A 14,788-nucleotide genomic window follows, 5' to 3' on the forward strand; every position below is an offset into this window, starting at 1 on the left:
GTCATCACACTGAAGACTCCTTTTTTTTTAACTTCAGATTTTTACAGGTAACTACAGAAGTTAGTACAGGAGCTTCCTGTCTGCTCAGACTGTTTTCCCCAAATGAGTAAAAGATGTAATTCGGTAGTGCTCATGATAATCTGAGAAAGCCACTACGTTTCCCAGCAGGCTACATGAAACAAACATGGTTGCAGAGCCAGCTTGATGAAAAAGTAGTGCTTTAGTTAACAGAGAGATATTGATAATTACCTGCTGGCAGCCAAAATAATGTACAAAATTTGCTGAGAGGTAACTGATTTGAGTTATACTTCAACTCTGACATGACCAGGACAAAATGCGACTATCAGCTTTATATTGGCTTTGATGAGGGAAACTTTGTTTTCTCTGGACAGTCAATATGAACTCCAGTGTGGATTGCTAGTGCATTACCTAGAATATATCCCTGCAGTAAAAGGCTTCTGCATCACACACACTTGTTTTCTTACTCGGTCACAAATTTGATTGCAGAACATCATCTCATTCGCAATCTTCTCTTGAACCATTATGGATCTACCACCTAGTTTAGAAGGCTTTTCACATCACAGTAACAAAACCCCTATTATCAATTTCAGCTTCTTCTTTACTCAGTCATTTAAAATTGGTAAACTTATTTTGTTGCTTTAATACAATAATCTACTACATTTCTACACACACAAAAAAAAGTCTCATACAAATCTCTCTAGTAGGCACTTATAAGCCAGGAAGTAATAAAACTAAGGCTGCTAGTGGAATCTGAATTTTGCCCCTCCTTCTTACCATCCACAAGAGCAACAAATCAACAGTCTACACAGGGAAACCGAGATGCTCTGAATAAACAACATTGTTTTTAGGGTGTGAGAATCCTCTGCAGGAAGCTACAAAATGTCAAGCTATTTGCTTGCACTTTAGATAATTTCAGATACGTTTGCAAAAAAAATTTTTTTTTGCCTTGTCTACAGCAGAATATTCAACACATAGTGACTGAACTCGTGAAGGAACAGCAGTATGAGCACCAGTGATGCAGTATATCTTCAGTAACCATGCTGTTTTGGGTTCAGGCTTACACCCACCCACATATGTTGTATTATACCATTGCATAACCAGAAATCCCTGGAGCCTGGATTCTCAGTCTCTATGGCTGCACACACTGCAACTGCTGTGCCAATATAGAAATACTGATATCGTGTGCTGGTGCACTACCCCATCAAAGTGCTACTAGTGTGACTTTCCCATAGTCAGAGGATATTCCTTCAGGATATTCCTTCAGCCCTTCCTTTTTTTTTGTAAATTTTTTTTTTTTTGGTGCTAGTTGTTCATCGAAGAAAGTGATTTGCTAAGAAGAAAACTGAAGTGGTTCATTTATGTATATGCAAATTAAAAATGCTTTCAATAATTGTTTCTTAGTAGGCAGTCAAAATGAGACTAATACGGAGTCTGTGGTTAGTAGATAGCCTTGAAAATGCTAGAGGAATACTCAAAAGTATAAAGATCTGCTGAAGTCAGGAGACTTGAATTTTGGCAGTGGGTTATCATTTGTAGCTGCTGATGGTGGTAATAAATGTGGAAGACATTTGCCCACACATTCATTCAAAAACAGTTACAATATTTGCTCCCTGAGAGTGTCCAGAGTCACATAAATAAGACAAAAAAAGATGACAGGAAGCTGCTTTATCAAAACAACTGTTGTTTTGTCTGTGAACAACAGCTTTAGCCTCAGAGAAAAAGGGAAGGGCTTGCAGATGAGAGAAGAGGCCTGGAAAGTGTTATAAGTGCATAACATGTTCTTGGCTTTTCACAACTATTAAAATAAATTCTATATATATAATGTTAAAATAGCTTTTCTGTATAAATATAAGTTTTTTTCTAGTAACAAAAGTTAAACATACATTTTTTAAAAATAGTATGCTTAAACTACCCACTTAGTTAACATAACACCCCCTAAATGTGTAATAGAAACCCTGCAGCTGACACAACAATTATCAACACTCACCAGCTACAAAAAGCCAAAATCACCACACAATTTAAAAAATAATAAAAAAATTAAACCCACAAGCCCAAAACCACACATACTCTAAAAAAGCAAACCCAAAAAATAGCCATGCTAAATAGTTCTCAAAAAAAGTTAAACTAGTTAAACTATACATAAAAAACTATAAATATGTAACAAATTAATGTATTATAAAACGTATTTTAGAAAGCATTCCCAAAACAACCCTGTGCTCTTGGCAGCTTGCCAAGCACCCAGTCGTTTTAACCCTTTGCTTTATGTGTATCTCCTATTATCTTTTTATTAAACCTTTTAAATTTTACCAAAATAGTAAAACGTGTTTTTCACAAAAGGTAGAAAAAACCACCCTGCTGACCCCAGGAAGCTGATGGGAAAAAAAAATCGTGTCTGTGTTTCTAGCCTGGAGAAGACAAAGGTGACCTCCTCACTGTCCACAAGCACCTGAAAGGAGCCTGTGGCCACCTGGGGTCTGCCTCTCCGCCAGGCAACCAGCGCCAGGACAAGGGGACACAGGTTTGAGCAGCACCAGGGCAGGCTCAGCTGGACGTCAGGAAAACATTTTTCACAGAAATGGAGATCAGACAGGGCAGTGAGCTGCCCAGGGAGGCGGTGGAGCCGCCGCCCCGGAGGGGTTTGACAGAAGACTGGACGTGGCACTGAGTGCCACGGTGCACTTGGCAAGCCTGGTCACAGTTGAACCCGACAGTTACAGCCGTCCTTTCCACCCTAGCTGACTCTGCGGTTCTGGGATTTCAGGCTAACCAAGAGCAGGGGTCACGACCACCCTTGCTATCCGCCTTTTCCACTTCCGAAGTCTCGGGAACTGCCCTCCTCCGTAGCCGGGATCCCGAGCTCGGACTCGGCGCTGGATTGCTGCTGCCTGCGCCGCGCGCCGCGTTAGTCTCGCACCCCCCCCGCGCCGTCGTAGCCCTGGCCCCGCCCCCGGCCCCGCCCCGCCCGAGGCCCCGCCCCGCCACCCCGGCCCCGCCCCCTCTGCGCCCGCGCCGCTCCCGCGCCGCCCCCCCCGGCAGTGCGGTGCTGCGCCGCGAACATGGCGTCGGAGGGGATGATCCTGACGAACCACGACCACCAGATCCGCGTCGGCGTCCTCACAGGTACCGGGCCGCGCCGGGCACGGCGCCGGGGACGCGCGGGGGGCGGCCGCGGGTCGGTGCGCGCCTCAGGCGGCCCCGCGGGGTGCCCCGCCGGCCGTCTGTCTCTGCCGTGGCGGCGCCGCCGCCGCTGCGCAGGGAGCGCCCCTCCGCCGTGCGTACGGTACCCGAAGCCCGGAGCCGGGGTCGGGGCGTGGGGGCGGCGCTCCGGCCGCCGGCGGACGGCGTGAGCGGGGCCAGCCGGCGCTGGGCTGCGCTGCCGCAGGCGGGCGGGCGCCGCAGCCGCGGGGACTGACCCGGGAATAACCCGCGCGAAGGGGACGGAGCGCGCGGGTGGGCGAGTGCCGGAGGGCACGGGGGGCCGGGACGCGGCCGGGCTTCCTCCGAGCGCGGCGGAGCCGGGAGTGCGAAGGCGCTGGAGAAGGGAGCCCGCGGCCGGCGCAGGCTGCGGGCCGGCAGGTGCCGGGCCTGCCTTCCCCGGGCGGGAGGCGGCCTCAGCTCCCGGCCGCGGGGATGCCCGAGCGCGGCACGCTCCGCACGGCAGCTCCTTTGGGATGGCTCCTTCCCTTCCCCCTTCCCGGCCTTCACTTTGGGAATTGGGAGGGGGTGGGTGGGGATGCTTGTGCCTGTGTGCTCTCTCTTGGGAGGGGGAGGAGGGCATTTATGATGCTGCCGCTCATAGCGCACGGATGATCCTTTAATAAACCCGTGGCACATGACCTGCGGTGGTTGCACAGAAGCGCTGCCGGAGCCGGTCGGGGTGTGACAGGCTGGGGGTTCCTCTGCCCAGGTCTTGGCGGGTGTCCCGGTGCCCCGCGGCGCGCCCAGGAGCGGAGCCCCGGCCCCGCGGGGTTCCAGCGCGGACGGGCGGCAGCGCCGCTCCTGTGCGAGCGAGGGCCGAGAGATACTGGCGAAATTGTTAGGCGTCGAGCTCAGTAGGTTTCACCGAGAGCCTGGGAAGACATGGCTGTTCATGGAAAGCAGCGTTGTGAGCTCGCTTAGGAGTAGGAGGATGCTTGGAGTGAAAGAGGGGACGCTGATGGGAGAGGAGGCCTGGAGTTAACCCTGAAGTTATTTATTAGCGCTGGCGGGGCGCGTTCGGAAGCGGCCCGAACCCGCGGGAGCCCCCGGCGCTGTTCCTCTGCCGGGTGCTGATCCCGCTGCCGCGAGCGAGGGATGTCGCGAAGGCTGGAGCCTTTCCCCTCCTTCCCTTCCTGGGAAGCGCTTGGCCGCAAGGTGATTGTGACGATAAACCGCTAGAAAAGCACGGTGTATACAAGTGGAAATCCTTAGCGTTGCTTTCAAATTCCAGGCAGTCAGATCCTTAATATGGGTAGAGCGTGTTGGACCAGATGCAAGAGTCACATGGGGATTTGTTCCCTTTGTTCCTGAAGGATAGGACATGCGTGCCACTACCTATTATTGTAAAAGTTAAAATGGGAAGGGAGTGCTAACAGAATGCTCTTTGCATGTTTTGCACAACTTCATGGCATGTAATTTGGGTTATTATTTTCTTTTGATCAGAGAGTTGTAATAATTTTCACATGTAAGTGTTCCCAGAATGCATTACCAGGCACATATGGTGTTATAATAATTTAACTAACCATTTAATCTCTCAATGGGTTCAAGTAATCTTTCAGAATTCACTTATTTTATACTGTAAGTCCTGTTTGATCATTGTTAAACTCTTTTAGCTTTGCATCATAATTTGTAATTTCATTGAAAAGAGCTTCTAGCCTAATTTTAGTATTTTGTTTTTAGAGGAAAGCCAAGAGGCATAACCAAACAGATCAGTTTTCATTTTTTCCCCCTTAATGTAATTGCTTTGAATTCCAGGCTAAAAATTTTTGCAAATAGTTATTTTGCCATTTCAAAAGAGGACATCCTGGTTTCTTACAGTTTTCCTAGACCCCTTTTTGTGTCTGTTTGTAAACATGAAATAAAATGTTATACAAATGTCATAGCATATATTTGGCCTCTCCAGCATCTCCTTTAACCTGGAAAGCAGATATTTGTACTTTGGGGGATTTGAGAACCCCGATCTATTTCTGCTGTTTCAGCTATGAAAAGACAGCAAATTAAAAAATGTACTCTTCTGAATTTTTCTCATAGAAATGAACTAATAATTAGTTCTTGAAATAATAATTGCTGCTATATGGAAGAATAAGGGTAGAAATGAAAAGGTTAGGTATGTGAACTACTTTTTTAAACATTTAGAGTAACTTAGTGATCAGAAATTAGATGATTAACCTCACATTGCTCCTTTAGCTTCTAACTAAGATCACAGGCATATGTTTGTTTTCTTAGCAGTACATACTTGTGGTCTTATCAGCACAGGCATACAGATTTAGGCTCCTGTTAGACATGGTATACTCAGTTTAGAAAATAATCACTACTGCACCTTATGGTCATATTCAGATGGAGTTTAAATTTATTTAGGAAGGAGTAACTGAAATAATTTGGAGTAAAACTGTGTGTTTATTTTTAAATGAGGACATATAAAAATTATTTGGGCACATTGTTATTCTTTTCTGTTGTAGAGACTGATGCACATGGCTCCAGAGTATATTGAGAGTGAGTAATGTTTGTCATAAAGCTTAGTTTCATTACATTGTTTTGTTGAGTAAGTTATTGCATTTAGTTTTGCTTGGTAGACCTCTGTGTTTGTTTATGTATTGCTAGTTTCCATCTAGAAACAAATGTATATTTTTTTCCCTTGCGTCAAATTAGGACAGGTACAGTGGATTAGAGAAATAGCGGTCCTGCTTTATTGTTTACTAAAGTATTTTAACCAGGTTCAAATGCCAATTTATGCAGAATGTAGCATCTTAGGGTTTTTTTACAAAAATTACTTGTTAACTTCTCTTATACCCAAACTGTTGAGGTCTTTTAGTTAAGAGTCAATGATAAGAATAGAGTCCATAATTAGGACATTTTCTCAATGTGGAAGAACTGTCTTCCTGAAATCAGGAAAAATACTTTTGTGTGTACAGCATCTATGGACTTGAAGATGACACTCATGCTTATTTTTGAGTCTCTATACGGAAAGTTGTAGAGTTAACCTTCTTTATTAAAACAGGAGGAAATACACAGCTGACTGATTACAAAACTGTCAAACTTGCGAGCTAGAGGGTTATGTCTTATGCACCTAGTTTGTGGGCAGCAAATTGAATTCTAATCTTTGTATGTTATCATTTCAGGAAGTTTTTAAATTTGTGACGAGTGGAACTGCGAAAGTGTCATGTTCAGCACCAGGGTTTAATGAAGTGGTCACATTAAAGATACTGCTGACTTAGGTTCCAAACCTAGGTTTTCCTTCTGCTACATTTGATGTGTAGTGCAGGCACATGAGCTACTGACAGAGCTTCAGTGTTATGTTGCCATGAGGTAACTTTTATGGTAAAATACATTTTAAAAGGGCTGTGATGCTAACTGTCAGATTGGGAGATTTTTGTGATGGAATTAGAGTTGGACTGACAATATCCAAAGCTTTGTCATTTAAATGTTCTGGATATCTTCTTTTAAAAAGAAAACAGTCATAGAGAAAGAAGAAATGTGAGGTAGATAAATGGAAAAAAGGAGAGATCTCCACATTTACAGTAAAGGTTGGATTCTATGCATGCTCTGTATGTACTGTTGTGCATCATTGCTTCTTTAGTAAAATGCAAGTACAGAATTAGTCTGGTTGCCCCTTGCAAGCCTTTAATGTTTGGGATATCTCTAACAGAACAGTTGTTAATCAGTTACCTGGGGGGTCAGGTTGCTGAACCTGGTGTACTAAGTACAGAATTTTGTAACATTGAAGTTGGCTAGAAAAGAGGAGAAATTGTGTGCTCTGGCCAGAGTCGAATCAACATTAGGTCATCCTTCACTGGTGATGGCATTGGTAGAAGTTATATAATTTGTGACCTTTGTTGTTTTGTCAGGGACTAAAGCAGACCCTTGACTGGAACCATCCAGAGAGTTCTGAATGATGTTGCCATCTCCTCTAGCCAAATGGAAAAAAACAGACTCTGGTTCTCTCTGGTTGCTCACATTTTGTGTTTTTTTCCTCTCCATCCCCATTACCTTCTTATTTGCCTCTCTTCTTGCTTGCTCTCTGGTGAGCATGTAATGTGGCTGCCCAAAACTCAAGGTTTTGTTACATGTTTGGTTTTTTCAGAATATTTGTGATAAAAATTTGTCAGATTTTGGGTTGGCTAATAACGCTTCATTCAGTTTATTTGCTTTTGAGGCAGGTCTGTGAGAAAGTCATCGCCAGACATAAACACTATCTTCTGTCTTTGCTCCTCATTTTGTGTTGTTTCTTTCTTGTTTAGGAAAAAGCTCTCAGATGAACTTTTTTTTCAGGATAGTTTTACTGTGTTCAGTATTGCTTTAAAAGTGGTACAGCCTTTCCCTTTCATAAAGGGAGTAAGGGGTTTAGGCATATTTTTCTTCAGATACATTGTTCTTCCTTTTTTCCTCTGTGTGAAAATTAAAACATTTTCAATGATAGTGTTGCAATAAGCCTGCACAATAAAGCAGACAAATGTTTCTGAATGTGTAACTCAGACCTTGATGTCCCCTTAACCGGGTAGTGTGACAGATTACGGCGGTGTCGTTGTGTCTGAGACTCCTTGGTTGGTTGAAATGACTGTGGGTGTGGACATTGTGTCTGAATGTATCACTTTGAAGCAAGCTTTCTTCTGAGACGATGAGACCCTTATCTACTTGAGGACTGCAATCAAAGAGGTTGCCTGGGCAGAGCTGGAGTTCGGTGATATGAATGTTTTGTAAAAATTGTCTTTGAGAAATGTGTGAAACAAAATATGTAGGGTGTCACTATATGTTGGTCAGACTGTTTTAGAAATGTATAGGCTGTCTGTTTCCCAGGTGAAAAATCATATGCCTCTCTCCTATTTTATGAGGTACCTTCTCATGACTTTCCTCTTACACTTCATTGTTGCAAGATCTCTTCACAATGATGCTTCTGTTCATGCCTTGGAATTGGTGGGAAACTTTCTTATTGAGGAGGTATGTGTGGGAGGGGTTTTTGCTTGGAGTTACTGTCAAATTGCCCTAATTATCTAAATTGAAGTTGCTTAGTTTTTTGTTTGTGATCTGACTTCTGTCCAGAGTTACACCTTATTGGGCACTTATCTTCAAAACAGATTAAAGGCGTAGCTTCTGCTTGGAGTCTTAGTTAGAGAAATTCTGTGCTTCCATTAAAACATTCTGGATTCTGAGTAACATTGATTTTCATCTTTCTCAACGGAAGATTTTCATAATGTTGAGTTTTTCCATAGAAACTAGGAGATCTTCTTTACCGTTTGTAGCTGTACATCTTCCCAAAAGCATTTTTTTTTTAAACTTTTTATATGGCTATGATGATGAATGTGATTAGTAAAATCACCTCATTTCCTTTTTTTAGTCTTACTGTGCCTTACCTTTTAAATTTGAAGAGGAAGGGACTCCTTGCTTTCGCCCCCATTTTTTAGTGTACAGTGTGGAAAAAAAATAGGTGGTTGAAATCTCTCTGACACAGAGGACTCTTGCCCTTACATTTTAAGTTGCTTGTTACCGTTTGATTTGAGTGGGAAGAAGTAGAAACACCGAAACTGAAAGCATCTAAAGGAAGAGATTAAAACATACATGTATAGTTGGGAAATAATATCTACTTGCATAAGAAATGGCCATTAATTTGGAGGTTTATGTGTTTTTATAGATCAGGGTAAGAAGCCTTGTGTACTCAGTGTTTCTTGATTTGGAGTTATCCAAATACAGTTGAAAGACTTCCATCTTCACCCACGCTCCATGTCTGTGGTTCATATTTAGCAGCACAGAGCATACCCATTGCAGCATGTTTTCATTTACTTTTCTACGTTTATATTTGTCTCCTTTTCCAGTACTGCAGGAAAACTTTCCGTGTTATTTACCTTAAAAATTAATGATTGCAAATTTCATGAGGACCAGCTTAGTTCTGGGGAAACCTTTAGCTGGTCTACTGGCTTCATTAATTGGACAGCAACAGAATATGTGATTGTCAGGCCATGTTTTGGAGAGTCTGGTACACAGACGTAGAATTCCACCTTTAATGCTGATTTAACCGTAGCTGCCTGGATTTTTTGTAGGTAAGCAAGTATAGATTCTGTTGTCTGCAATTTGTGAGATTGTTATGCAACAAGAGGACATGAGAACTAAAAATGAGAACAAATTTTAGTTCTTGTTAGATACTTAGAATGTTTTGAAGTTTGGATTAAGTAAAATAAATAATTTACATCCTGTTCATATGTGTTGATGCAGTATGCAACTCTCCACTTCTTACACTGAAATGGTGTAGTGTTTGTAGTGTTGTGTATGACAGAATTCTTGAAAGTTTAACAGAATGCTTGAAAAAGGTGTCCTTGGAGAATAGGGGGGTAATAATCATAAGGGAAATGGGCAGGTAGCAGCCTTTTTCCTGTGGGATGTTTTTAATTAGTAAAAAAAAGAACATAGCATTTCGGCTATTTTGTTTTATTTTATTTTATCACAAAACAATTGAAAAAATAAGTTAAAATTTAAAAAGAACTGTAATTGCATAAAAAAGTGCTTGGGAAAATAGACTTGATTAGGCAGTTATCTTAGAAAATTTCATTTTGCAAGTTAGAGATTTGTATATGATGTTTTGTTTACTTGTTTTGTTTTCAAACTAATTTACTGAGGCCTATTTTATGCCTAACTTGTCAAGTGGAAAAAAATTAGCATAAACCCTTAAGAATAATCTTCTATGTACATTTTGCAAAATCCTGCAAAATAGGGCTCCATCCTACTGTTGCAATGTGGGTGAATGATGTTTTATAAGGAATAAAACACATTGTCTGTTCCTTATACTATGAGGTAAACAACAAGACTTCCTCTGTCTGACTTAAATGGTTAGGGAATAGCTGTGTATAACAAAACCTATTATTGAGCAGTAAAATGGTTTTTTGATATATACCATGACCTTCAAGAACTGACTCAACATTAATTTAGCTTTATATATGAGTTACCTAGAACAGTAATTTTAATAATTCCAGATGTATTACAACAATTCATTATGTATTCAACATACAGATTGTATAAGTATTCCCATGAAATAAAAATATGAAGAATTGCTTATGTACTTACAACTGCAGAAATGCATATTTCTACTTTTTCCTTTTCTAATTAAATTATATCACTTATTATGTAGTAAAGTGAAGAAAGTAAAGAAGCAAAATACACTTGGGCTTTGAAATTTTGTGTGGTTTTTTTGTGTGTTTTTAGTACTTACTGTGTGGTTATAAAATGCTGGTTTTCTTCATGTCCTGTGTATTATAGGGAATTTATGTGAAATATTTTTCCTTTAAAAAATCTTTCATGCGTGTATAATTTGTTGGTTTTCCTGACTATTGTATGTGACTTTTGAAATCTAAAAGTGGGAAGTAGAAATTAAAGTGTATGTTGAATTATATGCTATGATTTTGTTTGGGTTTGGGTTTTTGGTTGGTTTCTTTTCCCCCCAGGTGTTATAATTTGGATTTGTTAGGGGGTGGGATTATAGGTACTTTTTTTTTTTTTTTTTTAGATGTATGCTGGAGGGGATTTAAATTCATACTGAAATAAGTTGTTTATTCAGAATAATTTTTTGGGAAGTTATGTGGATGAAAAATAATACACGTTCTTTGGGAATTAAAGTGAATTGCAGTAAAATGTCTTGCAGATCTGACTCAGAAGAGAAAGGCTTCTAGGACCTCTACAAATGATGGTTGTTATTAAAAAAAGGAAATTCCTTTTATTGTTATCAAGGTGCTTTTGATGCCATGAGATGGGCTGCTTAGGAAGAAATTGATAGCAAGATCTGAGATGAAGTCTGTAAAGTCTTAATCCAATAATTCTTGAGGAAACAGGGAATGTGGTACTAGTTAGGAATTCTGCAAACCAACACACTTCTACATTGCTACAGTTCTCATGGGATTAGGAACACAAACCAGATGGGATTCTGATTGGGCAGGTATGCACCCTTCTACTTAGTACTTGCAAATCCTGTCCTAGGAAAGTGTGGGTGGCAGTACCTTTCTGGAAGAAGATTTCCAGGTATTCAAAAAGATATTATGTAGTGTCCTACTGACATGACTCTTTCATATGATCTATGAGTAGTGATGTAGCAGTGTAGATGGTGAGAGACCAAAAGCTTACTATGGATTCCCTGTCAGAAACTTCAACTCGCCAAAAAACTGGGAGAAAGCAGCAAGATGCCTAAAGTAAGTACAAATCTGGTGAGACAAATCCTTCTTGTCTCCAGGAAAAAAACGGGGGGAAAAAACCCCCATAAGATTAAAGGGAATGCATACTTCTCCTTTCCTCTTTTTTTAGCCTAATTTCTCTTATTAGTTGTGTGAATACTAAAGGCAAGATATTAAATAAGCCTACAGCAAATCATGGCTCTTTAAAATCAACTTCCTTGAATAAATAAGCTGTAAATTAAGCATAGTGAGGAAGAAAGTTGTGAAACACCTTTAAAGAGAGTGCAGGGACAAAGTGTTTCTGTAGATAATACACACAAAGCTCCAGGGATGCTGAGATAAAGTTACAACAGGTGTTCCTATGTGTGTAACTCTTGCTGATCAAAACTTTTTCATTGCTGGTACACTCTGATTTAATAGTTAGGGGAAAAAAAGAAAAAAAAAGAGTATTATAAAAGGAATAGTATATAAAATGGAGGTGTTGGAGAATAATTTTGTAGTCTTCAGGTTTTTCTCTTGTTTTTATGATGTCCTGAAAGAATTCCTTCTTTGATAGTTACTCTAATGGTATTCCTTTCCTTTGATAGATGTAGTAAATCAGTGCAGTATAACTCCATAGCTACTAGATTTAGCTGACTCTAAATCCAAGTACTTCTAGTTTTTGCAAAATGTGCTTGATGGTAGGGTTTTTTAATGATTGCTGTAATCAAGCAGACTGAAGAGTCTGCAGGGGGAATTTCTTTCCCTCCTAACCTTCTATTACAAGAGATTCCAAACCTTTTTGGTCATGCAGACATTTATTATGGCATTAACTTAACAAAATAAGAAAAAAAGAAACTGGTAAAAAATATATAGAATAAACCAGGAGAATGAGGAGGATTTTGAGAGTTTTGAGAGAAATCTCATAACTTTTTCAAGTAAATGTGACTACAGGGTAGTGCTGTATAACATAATTGTTTGGAAAGGAGGCAAGGCTTAAAAACTTGGCAGTGGTCATGTTAGTAAGATGTATATGGTTCAAGTTGGGTATATTTGTTCTCAAATCTGACGTTTCAGAACCTAATGTTATTCTGATATCTATTTTTTAGGGATGTTCTCTGTTCCACAGTAGGAAGGTAAGCTTTAGGTAAGTCAAGCCTTAAGGTCTGATCTTGCAGGTCAATTCCAGCATGGTAAGAATTACAGCTGTTACCAGTGTCTCCAGTGTGCAGGACCTTCTTATCTGAGTGAGACTCAGGCTTTTTTCCTAAGCATCAAAAATCAAAATGGAAACTCTAAAGTTCATGTTAAAAGCAACTGCTAATGAAGAATTTCCTGTGATTGTTAAGCTTCAAGGAAGCTCACCTGCCTGTTCATATTTCTTTATTCCAAAGGGTATAACTCTAGTTTATGTGCAATGGTTTCAGTACATTATTTTTCTCTTTGGCTTGGCAGTTGATCAAAGAGAATTAGAGAAAATACTAGTTGTCATTTCACCATTGTTATGTCAGAAAAGGGTTCAAGTAGACTTTCTGTGAGTGCTTTGATGAACAGAACATCTTTCTGGAAAAGCCATCTGAGGCAAATTTCTGTATAGCATTAAACTGGGACATCATGGATTATCTTTAATATTAGAAAAATCTTTTAATTCCTTGATAGCATGTCTTGTATTCCATTATTGTTATGTGTAAGTTGCTGTGAGGACTCATCAAATCATAAGGGAGATTTTAGATGTGAAATAGTAATAATTTTCAGTATTTCTTACCAGAATAGTAGCAGCTTCTAGTATACTCCAGAATAATTTTAGCAGATCTTCACATTCGGATTATTCCTAGGAACCTTTTTCTGCACCGAATAAACACCTGCTAAAAATATTCTACCTGTGCTTCAGCCTCCGGAAAGTAAATTCAGCTGTGCATATGAAAAGTATTCTGATGAAAACTACTTTAAAATGAATGGTTGAGATCTTATTAGCATCTAGAAAGTAGCTAATCATTAGGGCACATTCAGGAGCTTTTTCAGTGTTTTAGATGTTGGGAAAACATCAGCCTGGAGTCATTTGAGGCAATAGTAAAATATATATTCTAATTCCTTCAAAGTATAAATTTAAACTTAATACCCCCTAGTTGCTGACATTCCAACTAGCAACCATTGCAGAAATTCCCTGTATTTGGATAATTAGGTTCTCCCTCAAATCTTCAATGATAAGTACATAATTAAAAATAAATTTTGGTCTGTACCTGTGTAAGTCTTTTGACTTTAATTCAGTAGGTTAATTTACCTTTTGTGATTTCATTCAGTGTAAGTAAAGTCTTTGATATCAAGGACTGCTGCTTTAGAGAAACAGGTCTTAGTACTGGGGGCTTCACCTGCAGACTGTTGAGTGTATTTTGCCTCACAGTAGCTCAAAACCCATGTGGTGACCTCAGTAATTGTTGGAGTGCGTTAGGTGCACTGTGGAGTGCATCTCGTTTAGTTTTGTCCAAAGTGAATTCCGCATTCATACTTTGATTCTTCTCTGCAGTGTGAACCAAAGTGTGGTTCACCCCCTGTGACTGGGGACTCTCGGGAGTCAGCTTAAAAGCCACATTCTTGAGCCAAGCACAAAAAACTAATATAGACACACTGTTGGTTTTTGCCTCCATGGGGTTGTGTGTGCCAGTTAAAAATCTTGTGCATGCCAGAGGGATCTTCCAGTGGGTAGCAATAAGGAGACCTTCCTAGAAATGGAAGGTGACCAGGAGGATACTGGTTCTTGAGCTACTCTTGTGCAGTTTGTGAAGGTGAGGTAGATTAGGGCAAAACCTTTGAATATTTGGATATTCTAGAGAAAATGAGGTGTCTTCTGTTAACTAGCCTTGAAATGACTCTTAACTAAAGATAGCGCAAAGTAAAGATTAGTAGTATGTAGAAGTATTTCAAAACTAGCTGTAGAATTACAAATTTTTATAAACTATAGCTGAGGAAATGACAGAAAAAGCATGTTTAAAGTAATCCTTAGTTTGAACAACCTTCCTTGTACCTGTCTCGTAGGAAAAGAGCAGCACCTTTTCATGGATTTTATCTTCCTGCATTCACTACATCTCCAGGTGAGTTACTGAGAAAATTTCCTTCTGGTGTACCATGCAGTCTGGTATAAGTGGCCACTGCTTTACAACCCAACAGGACTCTGTCCAGGTTTAATCTTGGGCATGATTCTATCATCACTCTTCTTGTTCACTGCCATGCTGTGCTGGCATAACCTGTTGTGTGGCTGTGCAGGCAGGGAACTGAAACAGCTGAAAATTATCCTGCCAAAAAAGGATCCTTTTGAGCTGAATCGGTTATGTGATCTGCAGATTGTTGCTCCTGTAGGTGAAGGGTGAACAAGGCTGGCAATTTTTTACTTCTATTATCAATTTTTTTCAGTTCTGTTCTGTCTTCTGCCATTTATTTTTACTCTG

At 40.4% G+C, this 14,788-nt stretch overlaps 1 protein-coding gene across 23 annotated transcripts in view; it reads left to right on the forward strand.

Annotated features, from left to right (window-relative positions):
* Window positions 1-3,018: 3,018 nt before the first annotated feature.
* Window positions 3,019-14,788, forward strand: part of GPHN (gephyrin) — a 276,586-nt gene continuing 264,816 nt past the window's right edge. For 14 of the 23 annotated variants that reach the window (XM_033063946.1, XM_033063950.1, XM_033063948.1 and 11 more), the window contains exon 1: window positions 3,019-3,141. In XM_033063946.1, coding sequence (XP_032919837.1) covers window positions 3,078-3,141 — 64 coding nt within the window. In that variant the 5' untranslated portion in view covers window positions 3,019-3,077. The remainder of the gene's footprint in view (window positions 3,142-14,788) is intronic. The other 9 variants (XM_033063968.1, XM_033063970.1, XM_033063966.1 and 6 more) reach the window with 3 other exon arrangements.

Source organism: Catharus ustulatus, chromosome 6, assembly GCF_009819885.2.
Source record: "Catharus ustulatus isolate bCatUst1 chromosome 6, bCatUst1.pri.v2, whole genome shotgun sequence".
NCBI lineage: Eukaryota > Metazoa > Chordata > Aves > Passeriformes > Turdidae > Catharus > Catharus ustulatus.